Source organism: Quercus robur, chromosome 3, assembly GCF_932294415.1.
Source record: "Quercus robur chromosome 3, dhQueRobu3.1, whole genome shotgun sequence".
NCBI lineage: Eukaryota > Viridiplantae > Streptophyta > Magnoliopsida > Fagales > Fagaceae > Quercus > Quercus robur.
In genome coordinates, this window is record NC_065536.1 from 31,086,601 (window position 1) to 31,100,504 (window position 13,904).

General features: G+C 33.4%; 1 protein-coding gene across 3 annotated transcripts; it reads right to left on the reverse strand.

Annotated features, from left to right (window-relative positions):
• Window positions 1–7,413: 7,413 nt before the first annotated feature.
• On the reverse strand, window positions 7,414–13,904 carry LOC126717773 (protein EARLY FLOWERING 5). 3 transcript variants are annotated; one of them, XM_050419662.1, is made up of 10 exons: window positions 13,661–13,904; window positions 13,182–13,237; window positions 12,651–12,744; window positions 11,915–12,000; window positions 10,301–10,350; window positions 10,120–10,189; window positions 9,957–10,038; window positions 9,442–9,857; window positions 8,707–9,240; window positions 7,414–7,968 (listed from the first exon to the last, which is right to left on the reverse strand). In XM_050419662.1, exons 3-10 carry the CDS (start codon window positions 12,655–12,657, stop codon window positions 7,750–7,752), a joined length of 1,464 nt encoding a protein of 487 aa, XP_050275619.1. In that variant the 5' UTR covers window positions 12,658–12,744; window positions 13,182–13,237; window positions 13,661–13,904; the 3' UTR covers window positions 7,414–7,749. The 3 variants fall into 3 exon arrangements, with proteins under 3 accessions (XP_050275619.1, XP_050275620.1, XP_050275618.1); XM_050419663.1 differs by having other exon boundaries at window positions 10,120–10,205; XM_050419661.1 differs by lacking the exon at window positions 13,182–13,237.

Here is a 13,904-nt window from a genome sequence, read left to right on the forward strand (position 1 = left end):
GTTTGTGTATTATTAAAGCAAGTTACGTATCTTATTTAAAAAGTTATGTAACTAAAATTATATACGCATTAATAGTCTCTTCTTTGCTACATTGGAGTCAAACTTTTTCCTCCAATACGTTAGTTCATTGGGAATTGAATTTGCATTCTGTATGTGTAACTAACTCCACCAAAATAAAAGCAAGTAAATTCTATAGGCCAAAAAAAAATAAATAAATAACAATTCGAACTATTAGGTATAGAAAGTGGTAATCCTGATGGAAAAAACGCAACTAGAGCAACGAAAAAGTAGCCGTAAAGGAAAGAGGGAAAAGAGGTGGGGAAAACACAAAAAAGGAGAAGACTAGTTATCAATTAAAAAGAAAAATGAGAAAGAGTAATTGGGTTGCTTGCGAATTGTAAAAGATGGATTAGTAAGTCAGGTATCTAAATGATGAACATTTAGACTAAGATTAGGTGAGGAACTAGAATAGTTAAAGTGATCTAGAAAATCTAGCAAAATCGAATCATATTGTTATTAATGTCTATTCTTAGTCAAAATTCAAATTTATTAAGTAACTTTATTATTACCTGTTCATCATATAACTTTAGAGTGAAAGTGAAGTAAGAATAATCCTATTTATACTACGAGTATTGTAACACAAGTTTATACTGTTTTTTTTTTCTTTTTTTCTTTTTTTTGATAGGGAACACAAGTTTATATTGTTAGTTTAAGATTAACCTAATATAAGTGTATTGTAGTATACAAAGTTTAATAATAGAGATGGTATGTAACCAGCAAGGATTTTCTATCGTGGATGTAGACCTCTAAAGTAAAACCACATTAATTCTTGGCACTCTCCTCTATTTATCTCCTTACCTTCTTTATTTTCTTCTTTTTTTTGTATTCTCATATACTTTATTACATCATAGTTAAACATCTTTTCTAATAATATGGTATCATAGTCTAGCTTAAATTATGTGGCTTCTATTAATTTGTATTTTTAATCCCTAAATAAATCTATCTTCCTACTCTCAGCACCGCTAACAATTACTTTGCAAGCTCACCTGATCTATTCCCCTATCATAAACATGTCAAGTTTCTCTATCACCATCGTTATCCTTCACTCACGATCTGAATGCCCATCCTCATTTCTTCCTTACTATGAACAACATCATAACAACCTCATATGCATATCTTAGATATGATATTTTCTAACAAGATAATCTTGAAAATTTTACTTACAACATTTAGTGTGCGTTTGAATACCGCTTGTTTTTCTGAAAACTGAAAACAATAAAAAAAATATATTTTGATTACTGTTCATTAATGAATTTACTGTTTATTGGCTTGATTGCATTGTTCATGTCACATGAACAGTGCAACAAGCGCTGGACTTTAAAAAAAAAAAAAAAAAAAGCTAAAAAACACAACTACTCTAAATGCAGATGCAAACGCTCACTACCCAAACGGAGCTTAAAGCTCTGTTTGGGTAGTGAGCGTTTGCGTCTACATTTAGAGTAGTTGCGTTTTTTGGCTTTTTTTTTCTACATCTAGAAGGCATTTGGATTGCGTCTGCATTTTCACGCAAACGCGTTTCAACTCATTTTCACGCGTCTGCATTTTCACGCAATGTAATTAGGCAAATGAACAGTGATTTCATTAATGAACAGTAATCGATTTTTATTTTATTTTATTTTATTATTTCAGTTTTCAGCAAAATAAGTGGTATCCAAACGCACCCTAGTATTTAGCTTTCTTTCTAATCATGTATTCTCAACTATCTTGGTTGAGTATCATAGAACATGTTGATTGCTGGCATCCTCTATATGTTTCCTTTCTGGTCATGTGCCTATCATATTGGTGTAGAGTTTTCCAAACCATACCTCTTATATATATGTAGCTTTCACATGTATGATTTTGATTGTTGGAACATAAAATAGAATACAAAAAGTGGTACAGTGGATTTGTATTTTTCATTCTAGCATGTTATCGACACTTCATTTAATTTTATTCTACTTCACATCATGTCCAATTCCGTCACAATTTCCTTCAAGATATAACTTTCTTTCTCAACTCAAGTTGTTTTCAAGTTTCTACCTTGAGTTCAAGGGGAGATTTTAGAAATATCAAGGTTCAATCCTAAATCCTAATCAAGGCCCATGTATGTTATACAACTTTGATCTAGATTTATTGAACCAGATCCTATTTAGAGTGCAAGAAAATAAAACTTAATCTTACTCAAACAAATTAGCATATACTTACTATTAGTCTAAGATTTAGTCAATTATAAACATTTTCTAGTTCATTGTAATACATAGAGCTCAATTGTAAATATATAGTCATCAAGAGCTTTTCGATATGAATGTAGACCTAAGGCCAAACCATGTTAATTATAATTGTTCTCTCCCTTTCTCTTTTTTTTTTCTTTCTCTGTCTTTTATACTTTGTTCTTCATATTTTGCAATACAATTTATATATCATTATATACAGAAACTGTATGTGTATCTCACGTTTTCTAACATAATATTAGAGTTTTTTTTTTTTTTTTTCTCTTCTCTTTCTTAATAGCTCCAAAGGTATTCATACTTAACCATAAATTTGTAAAGTCTTTCAACTTAACTATAACTTATAAGCTGACGACATGTGCTCCACTAGTTGTTTGCGATTGCCAAGAGCTGAAATTTTCAACTTTTTAATTACATGCGAGTAGTTACTAACGTGTAGAGACAGAACTATGACGAGATCAAGGAGGCCATGGATGATGTAAAAACTTTGTACCTAGCCCTCAAAATTGATATGGTAAGCCCTCCAATATAAGAAACCCCCCAAAAAGACCCAAAAATTAAAAAATGACCACGTAATCATATACATATAAATTATCAGTTATAATTATTTGTGTGTTTGGCATGACATTTTACTTGTTTTATTTTTATCCCAAAGTTAAAAGTTTGGCTTTTCAAAATTTTCGATGTTACCATGCAATTTAGCTCCACTTAAGAATCTGCTTGGCTGCTTTGTTTTGTCATCTTAAAAATTAGATATTTCTGTAATACAATAAATTTCTTTGTTCAGTTCTTGATCCCTAGAAACATGTGAATTTTTTAGAATTGATGATATTTTCTTGTTATTAAACAAATTTTATTGGCAATAGTTATTTTATGTCTTTTATTTTGTTTGTAGAGTAATATTTAATGGATAAAATATTTAGAATTATTTTTTCCAACCCATTACGTGAAAAATTATAAAACTATCTATGTGTATTATTAAACAAGTCACATGACTTATTAAAAAAAAATCATATAACTAAACTACACATGAATGATATCTTCAATTCCACATAATAGATTGGAAGAAGATGGTTCTAAACTAGTTTGGAGCCAAACTTTCTCCAAATTCAATCTAGTCCATTGACTTTCACTCCAATTGGTGAATTAAATTGCTAAATTAGTTATTAATGTTTAATTTTTGTCAATTTAGTCCCTTACTTTGTCAAAAGAAGTCAATATTGTCCTTTCATCCTATTAGCATATGAAACTGTTTAAAAATTTTATTTAATTTTTAAAAAAATAATACTCATATGAGATAACATTATTTATTAAATGACATATCTCATGAATGTTTTCAATATAATTGTTATCTAAAAAATAATGTTGTACACACAATTTTCGTAAAAGATAAATCACACGATCACGAAATAGTGTAACAAATTATCAACTTGTATTCGATTTGTATATATGTGAGTACAATCCTCTGTATGAATCTTTACAATGAAAGAGTACAATAAATTCCTCTGATTCAATCTCCAAAAAATGTTACGATCTCAAGGGGCTATGAAGCTTGATCTTGAATCGTGATGTGATGTCTCCAAGTTGAATGAATAATCGAATGTGCTTGATTTGATGCGAGGGCCGTTGGCTTGATCTCGAATTAGGTTAAAGGAGAATCCCCACTTTGATTTGAAGAAGTAGGAATAGGCCTTGATAAACAATGGAATTCTTGTGAACTTTAGAGATGACTCTCTATTTTGGCAGAGTGACGGTAGTGTTTTCTCTCTAAGTGTTCTCTCATTTTCTCATATGAGAAGCCTCTATTTATAGGCAACTCAATGGTATTTAATTTGGAATTTTCTCTCAGCATTTATTGAGAGTTGAATTATACATGAATTTAATTTGGTATTTCATTTAATAAGAACTTTCCATATAGATCTTTTTTTTTTCTAACGCTGCCATATGGCTTTCTTCATTTAATGTTGCCACGTGACTTGATTTCATTTGCTGATCGTCCACATCATCAATTAGAGATTAATTTGATCACAAATATTTTATCATGAACAATCGGACGGTTGTGAATTCATTATAAAATTTTGATGTCTACAAATGTTTAAATGACATATTTGCTAATAGATTTGGTCGACTCATTTTTATAAAGTGAGACTAAATTAACAAAACCTTAAAGACAACATTTACTATATTTTATTTTTAAATTGTTATTTTTAAGAGCTTTCTATATAGATCTTTTTTTTTTCTAACGTTGCCATATGGCTTTCTTCATTTGATGTTGCCACGTGACTTGATTTCATTTGCTGATCGTCCACATCATCAATTTGAGATTAATTTGATCACAAATATTTTATCATGAACAATCGGATGGTTGTGAATTCATTATAAAATTTTGATGTCTACAAATGTTTAAATGACATATTTGCTAATAGATTTGGTCGACTCATTTTTATAAAGTGAGACTAAATTAACAAAAAATTAAACCTTAAAGACAACATTTACTATATTTTATTTTTAAATTGTTATTTTTAAGAGTTCAATTAACAAGTGTCTTTAGAACATTTGTTAATGGACCATTTTAAAAAAAAAAAATTGATACCACTTATAAGAAATATAAAAAGTTGTCAAAAAAATTATTTTTTTTTCTCATAAAAAAATTTCTAAAAAATATTACTTAAACTAATACCTTTTGGATATCCCTTATTATTATTTTTTTTTCTTTTTTTAATCATGTTTTGGAATCCAAAGACAAAATCATAAAATCCATGTTCCTCCATGCTAACATTTTACTTTTTACTAAATAGATGTCTAAAACATTTTGTAGATTTGATTATGAGAAATGATATGTCCATAACATTTTCATAACGCTTACACAACAAATTATAGATGGTAAGTTGTTAATGATACACATTTGAATCGATAAGTTAAATTACTTTTTTACCTACTTATAACAACTAATAGCAATTTACTACTTAATTTTTTTTTTTTTTTTTTTTGAGGGTTGTGTTGATAAGATTTCTCCTTGAGTATTCCTTCACGCGCGTGTAGTCACCCATCCTAACATGGAAATCTTTGCTATTGACACAACTTATTTAACTACTTTTTTTTTTTTAAACGGTTGAGACGACAACATGTGAGTGGTGGAGAATAACTCCTACATAAACTTGCCTCAAGCAAAATGTGAAAATAAAGTTACGTTTCTAGACTTATTTTTAACTCGAGTCAGCATTACGTGTAAAGGTGAAAAGCTGAGTCAGATCTCAGTCGCTTTGATATCTTCCTTTACAAGATTTTTCCTTTCGTGGTCAGTTTGGTTCAGCTCTCTTTCTTTATTGCAGGATTTTTCCTTTCTGAGATGGTCAGATGTTGTACAGCTTTTCCTACCTTGACGCAGTACGAAAGTGGACTAGAAAGTATTGCGTGTACCCCAAGCATGAATTGGGCTTTTTTTTTTCTTTTTTTTTTTAATAAATACGATATTTCTCTCTTTTGGGTTGGGCTCGGGGTAAAACTAATTTCATGGTGTATGTACCAGTCAGTCAATGCCTGGGGAGATGGCAACCACAATTTCTATAAATGAATTAAACAGTGTATAAAATATAAAATTAGATGCGAGTGTTTTAAAAAATAATTATTTTTTTAAAAGAAATAAATAATTCATTAAAATAGAAAAAGAAAAATTTATTGTGCAATAATGAGAAAATTTTAAATGAACTAATATAAATACTCTTTAACTTTAAATTTGAAAAGAGAATGGTAAGTTAACTTTTAAATGTTAGTTTTTCTAACACTAACACTCAGGGACGGAGCCACCTTATGTTGTTGTTTTTTTGGAGGGGGTGAATTTTCAATTTTTTTTTTTATGGTTGGTAAAAGAAAGGCCCTAAAGAATTTTTGTCAAATTTGGCCCTTTCAAATGAAACCGATTAACCCCCCCCCAAGTCTCCTTGATTCATTCAAATTTATTCAACTATGTTGACCTTTTGTTAGTCTTTCTCCATCTCTCCTCCCCCAACACGTCATCACACAATCCCAACTTGTATAATTTTTACTATTGGGCTGTAGCTTCCTTTATAGAAGGTTATTACTTCATCTTTTCAATTTGTATTTTCCATCTACCTCATCACTCACAGTGAAAGTGTTCCTTACTCTCTCTAGTCCTCCATTTCTTCTCCACCTTTTTCATTTCTATTTTACATCAAATTCTATTCATTTTTATTTATTTATGGTTGATAATTTTTTTTTTCTCCCTCTTATTTATTAATCCAATTGATAGTCTAATTCATTATTTATATTTAGTATTTCATACTAACATACTAAGACAACCATTTTTAAGTAAGCTTTGGTATGACAAACACACACACATATCTCTTGTTAATCAATATGATCTTTTAGTCTTGGCTGGTCCCCTCAAAGGAAAATTTCTAGCTCCGCCCCTGCTAACACTCCCAGACAACAGAAATTCTATAAATCATAAATGAATAATGATAGTCGCTTCTTTATTATACACTCACCCCATATAGATTGAAATAGTATTTTTTAAACACAATTTCAATTAAAATTGTGAAATTGTAAAAACACGATTTCATAATTTTAATTAAAATTGTGTTTTAGAAACATGATTCTAAAATGGTGTATAAAGTGGCGACAAACAAGTATGTAATAAGATTTTCTAATCATAAATATCATGGCACAGTCATAAATATCATAACATATGAAGAGTGAATCGTCTTTACTTTTCAACTTCTAGAAAAGAGAAGTTTATTCCTATACATTATTTTAGAACGTCCAATTACATCTCAAAGAAACAAAGAAAAGACTATAGTTAGGGCCCGTTTGAATGGAAGGTAGAAGAAGGGAGAATAGAATAGAATTTACTAAAAATAAGTTAATTTTGGGCCAACTTTACTCTACTCTATTATCTCTTCCTCCCCCTTCAATCCAAACGGACCATTACCTTCTATTAGACAGAGGACAAATTTTTTGGCCAAGGTAAGAAACTGAGACAGCAAATTATATTTTTTAATAAAAAATAAATAAATATATATAAAATAATAAAATAAAATAAAAGAGCAGCAAATTTATAAGATCACATCTTCATTCTTCAGCATGTAGCGGCAGATTGAAGAGTATAAAAGTAGACGAGTTTAACTACCAAGAAAAAGAAGAGTTCAATTATCTATTAAATGTGGTAAAAGTTTCCAATTACTAACATGTCTATCATCCTCTGGAGGATATTAGCTCAAAGTTACAGCTATCTCAATAACTCAGATCTATTGAAAATCAAGCAATTGAAATTTTTCATCATTGATGTTACAAGAGAGATTCCCCAATGAAACAGCACCGAAGCAAACAAAGGCTTAACGGCATCAATAAATTTTTGTTCTCAAAGACCCCAAATCCAACACAGTAACATGTACACTTGGTTTCCATGGGTTACATGTGTACCGCCTCTATTCCCTGCACCTCCTCACCAGCAACAATGATCTCAGCTATCAAGTGCACCAAGCGCTTTCATGTCCTCCAAAAAGGCCATATATGAGTCGTCAATACTCTGTGGCTTTGGTGCTGATGATGAGTTAGCTGATTCTGGCATTACAATGGCGGGAGCAGCTGGCTGGGTGGCTGTTGCTGTAACTGAGACTGCTGGCTTTGGCTTTGCTTTTGGGGCAGCAGTCTCTCTCCTCACTCTAACAGATGCAGGAACCTGTGCTCATATAGGAAACAAGCTAAAGTCAAGGTGTATAACGATTAAAGTTCAAATGTGCAAATATTCAACTAACAGTATACTGTAGCCAGACAAACTGGAGTAGTACTTGAATATGCCATCTTTTAAACCCATTTTACCTCCCTTTGACGTATATGTCATTTTACACTATTATTTTATCATGTTGTCTGAGTGCACATCTAGTGAAAAGCATAAGTTCAGTAATCCAAAAATCATAAGGCTTTACGACACAAAATATTCCGACTCCTTCACATAGGACACTTCAACATTTGACAATTGTCCCCATACTGACAATTTCTGTGCAAACTTTCTAACCATTGTTATCATATACCCTCTTTGTACATGTAAAAGAGTGTCCTTTATATATTAATATAAAAGTCTATGCACTAGCTTAAAAGTGGTTCATTCATGAATATACAAACTCAAATTAAGATAACCGATAACCCTAGAAATGTTTGTACACAAATATGTATGTATATGGATAAACACAAACAGAGATCTAATAGCCATGAATTATTCGAACTCCTTCATATATATAATTTTCAATTTTGTCTTCTTGATATTCTTAAATTTCTCTCAACAAAAAAGTTTGGCATGTCACCTCAGTTTGAGCCAAATGGATAGACGGGCAGATAGGATGCAAGCACATGACTACCAGAAGAATCCGTTATTTTTAGAAAATCTTTGCACAAAGATCGAGCAAAGGAAGCAACTAACCATAGCTGTAAGTTCTGGAGTGTGCTGAGCTAGTGGCCTCTTAACAACAGTAGACGCAGCAGATTTTACATAAGATGGTTTTTGAGGAGCTGTTGGCCTATTAAAAGCATGCTCATCTTCTTGGAAAGTTGGTGGAGGACCAGGTGGAAGTGGCGGTCTCATCATGGGGGGAGGCCCAGGGGGAGGACCATATGGTGGCCTTGGCATTAGCGGATGCATCACTCCAGGGTGACCTGCTAGGCCAGGTAGTCCAGGCGTAGCTAACGGAGGCCGCATATCTGGCGGAGGTAGAGGTGGGGGATGACGTGATATTCCAGGGGGTAATACATCAGGTTGTAAAGATGAAAGCAGGGTGGGTCCGGGTACTGGAGGCTGTTGCCTAGGAGGGGGTGGAGGTGGAACCATTTTAGAGAGATCCTTGGTTGCTGAAAAATTATTGATGTCTGAATCAGATGGTGCACCTTCTAACTGATTACTTGCTGACTTCGGTGGCAGCCCAGGTGGGGGAGGAGGAGGAGGAAGCATGGTTGGCACCTGCATAGGAGAGATTAATACTATTAAATACAACTTCTTGGAATAACAGGTGCAGAGCCTTGAGATTTAGATTTAAGCCATCAAAGTATATTGTATTTGACAACCACAAATATAATTATCCTGTTCACTAATGCCTATTTAGGTTTTTTATGCATTTGAAGATAGACCACATCCCAAGAAGGTGAATGAAGACAAGCTTACCTGAGAATGCTCCTTTGAGGTCAGTCCATCTAACAATGCAGGTTGGTTTATCTCCTTTTCGCCTCCGCTGGTACCAGGTGGAGGTGGCTGAACAGACAATTGGGGTGGAGGAGGTGGAGGAGGCAAAGGGCGACTTGAAACTTGCTCTTTAGGTGGGGGGCCAGGAGGTGGTGGTGGAGGCAAAGGTGGTGTAGGCAATTGCATAGCCAAATTTGCTGAAGCTGGCTGGGGAGGCATTGGAGGTGGAGGAGGTAGAGGCACAGAGCCATCCCCAGAGTTGACACTGTCAGTATCTGGCAAAGGGGGAGGTGGTGGAGGTGGAGGCTGAGGAGGTGCAGTTAATGCAGCATCTTCTGACTCTGTTTTTGAGGATGATGCAGAACTTGATGAAGCAGCAGATAAGGGAATTCTGGGGCCTGCAGTCAAAAGCAGAGAGAGAGAGAGAGCATATTAATCAACAACATATAAATAATATTTGATTGAGAAAGATGAAAGATTGAGGAATGGGACCAAACCTATTGATGATTTATACATGGGGGGCTTTCCTGGTGGTGGGGCACCAGTAGGATTCAGTGTAGGATGATAATAAACAGAGTCCTGCAGCCAAAAAAATTTTATAAGTATTGTTCATGAGTAAGCAAAAACGAACCGGAATGATCTTCAGAAGCCAGATCTTACTTCAGGCTTTGGGTGCTTGTCTTTCTCATCTTCTTCTGCAGTTGTCCGTCTCCGAGGAGGTCCCAAATGACTGAGCAGAAGATAAGCTATAGTTTGTAAATTAAAACAAACAGATATTAAATAAATAAATAAACCCAACCACATGCACAGAAGCAAATTAGGAAGAAAGATTCTTTTTCACCTGAACATAACTGGGGCCTCACCCTTCTCCCGCATTTTGTCTTCATATTCCTGTCCAAGAGAGCAGAGAACTATGTGATCCTCACGGCAGACAAACAATGCTAATAAATTGCAGAAAAATATCAACCCAGACAGGTTTAACATACAGCAGAAATAGAGGCTAATGTTCCTGTAAAATGCCCATCAACTAAACCATACGGTTCAGATACCCAGTCAATTACTGCCAGTTCAGATCATTTCTGAACTTTTCCACAAAGCAGTCAAATCACAGTTAAGGGTGAATTAACGACAGAAATTCAAGGAAGAATGACTTCTGTTGAGGCAAAGTTAATTATACAACTTTTCTTTTTTGGCTAGATCATTATGTAAGTCCTAGGTGGAGGGTGAAGTTGTAGGTTCAAGACCAATCATTGCGTATGTAACTTAAAAATCAATAAAATATATATATATATATATATATATTTTTCATAGAAAAGACTAGCATTACCAGCCTTTTGTAAATTATATAATAATAAAAATAAAGACCCATCTCAAAGAGACAATGGAAAGGGAGTGTGTTCACTGTTCAACAACATTTTTCAGTTTACAGAAAAATATAATCACGAAATCTTTCTTTATTAGTTTAGTTGATAAGACCGAAAATTAGTTAATGAGACACAATAAATAAAATTTTGATAAAACCCTGCGTGATTTGAATTATTTAAATTGACGAAGGGCCAAAGGGAGAGAGAGGTGTTGCATCTTTGGGCAAAAATATTTTTTATGAGTAATATTTGCAGACTGGTATTCTATAAGCTTTCAGTGATTTCAAGCAATTAGGAAACAAGTCTCAAAACCATAAGCTATTGACTCAAAATAGAAACACTTATTAAACCTTTGTTATTTATCTAAAGACATGCAAGCCAACCCATCAAAAACTGCACAGGATAGACAATTTTTTCTTTTTACAAGTCAGTTTTGGCCCCAAGGGGAGGGGAGGACAGAAGAGGAGATTTGAACTAGTGGCCTCTGATTTATGAGACATGATTCCAAGTCAACTGTACTACCCCTTGGGCTTTCCACATTTAATCAGCCCAATTCTAACAATGTAAGATTTCTAAAATACCCTTCAGGCCCTCACATACTAAACCTCATTAGCTTGTTTTCACCCCAAATTATTCTCCTCAATTTTAATCGCATCAAAAGAATTACTCATGGCATGGCATAGGGTTTATTGAACAAGCAGCAACTCCATAAGTGATCATGTCAAAAATGAATGCTGATATGACTACTTTCCATTCACCAACTGCACACCATTATTTATGTATTTGTTAACAATTCCTCACTCACCCACATTAAAATGACCACTGTAGTAATTCAGATACGCAAGGAAGTGTATATGAAATCTTTGATTGAAATTTTTTAAAGGTATCTTAAAAATTTTCCTTAAAATAGAGATATATGTTTCTTCAGATGACTTTTAACTTAAGATTGTGGATATTAAGCAATTTTTACCATTTCTAAAATCAAATTTAAAAGCATGATTAATGCAAACCTATGCTAAGTTGGCATTTCAATTCATACAAGAGAGAAGAGAGCAACAAAGGTTTAAAGAAATTGCATATGTGACTATTACCTTCCTCTTTTTTATGACAAGGTTATATGTGTCCTCTAGTTGTCTCTTCTTGTGTTTTCTTGCTTTGTCCAAAGCACCATCAGCTTCTGCAACAATTAATAACACAAATGGGTAAATTTAAACAGGAAAATCTACCTAACCAAGATGCAAGCTAAATTTAAAAGAGAAAAATAAAATCTACACAAACTACCAAAAAACAATAGAACGAAGTGCACATAACAAAACTGCAGGGGGGGTGGGGGGGAGAGAAAAAGAAGTGGGTGGGGGCGGGAGGCAAAAACAGGATAGAGACTAAATAATACATGCCCCTCTGCTCCTAAATTAAGGTCCATATTTCCTTTTCAAGCAGTATGTTAAAGTTTACATACAATAACAGGCAGGTGAAGAACATTTCGCGTTGGTTCCTTCAAATTTGGGTTCTGTCAAAGTGGGCAATTATTTGGGGATAGAGTGAGTATATAATTATATGATTCTATTTTGATAATAATGTTTCCAATAGTATTAAAAATACTAAAATCCAAGAACAGTCTTTTATGTATAATGAGATACACAAGTAATTACTATTTAGCCAAAAAATTAATATTTATTCATTTATGTATTATTTCTAATGCAATACATTCACTTGTTTTTTTTATAATCATGTTATAAGTGAAAGAAAGCTTCTTTTGAAATGTAAGGCAATCAATTTCACAGTTCTCAAATGGCAGATCTTCAATTCAAATAGAACGTGACTTACTCATCATTTCCAACTTATCAATTTGCTCCTTAAGAGTATCAGGATCCTTCTTCAAGAGTCCCACCTCTCTCACCTTTTTCCTTTCTTTCTTGTTCTGTAAATCACAAATAACAACGTCAAAAAAAATAATTTAAAATAAAAATATAATAAAATAAAAGAATGATGATTCAAACCATGCATTAAGCCCATACTACTCCTTCCACAAGCAAGTCGCATACACAAATGCGCTTCAAGAAATTTAGAAACCTACGTAGAGCACTTCAAGATACGCACGTAAAGATATGACACACGCATCTTATTTTAGATAAGTTAAGTTTCAGTCCCCAACCAATTGTGCTACACCTCAGATTACTAATTACAACTCATTAGGAGCAATCAAAACAAAGGACATGTTAATTAGGGAAGCAACAAAGAGCATGACTTCAGATAAAATAAAACGGAGGAAAAGAATTCATATGGCCGACCCTAACTAATCCATCCAGGATCCATAGCCGGCCCCAAAAAAAAATTCAACAAATCCTATTGATATACCTATTTTCCATGTAAGAGTGATTGCAAATGAACCTCAACTTGAAGCCACCATAATCCTAACGCCACACCACACCACACAAATGATTAGTCACCAACATCTACTGTGCACGCAATCAAGTGTACAGTATATATATATATATATATATATAAGTTCAAATTGTTTACTTGGGCGCATACTATGTTCCTAATTTAAAATTATTGGAAAGAATAACAATGCAATAGTTCATTTTTCCATGGCAGTGACACACACACACACACAAAAACAAGCACAAGTAACCATTAAATCTTCGATCAAAATTAAATTCACAAAATGTAAAAATGTTCATGGATTTCTCAGCAAAAACTAAAATTAGGGCAAACGAAATTGAAGGCAGTGAGTGCTTTTACTTGCAAATCGATTGAATTCAAGAAAAAGAAGTGAAAGAAAAGAAGAAAAGAATAGAGAGACGAAACGGTGTAGTTTAAGAGAGAGTGAGTACCCGCTTCAATTCCCTCTTGCGGAGCTCCTTCCGGTAAGCGTCCGTAGGGTTCATCACCTTCCCTCCCTTCGTCGTCTTCATTTTTTTCAGATCACTCTCTCTCTCTCTCTGTGTTCAAAATCAAATCAAATCAAATTCCCTCTTTTAATTTCTTCTTGTTACACTATGATTTTTCTTCTGCTTCTGCTTCTGCTTCTGCTTCTGCTTCTGCTTCTTCCTCGATTTCAATCTCTCTCTCTCTGTT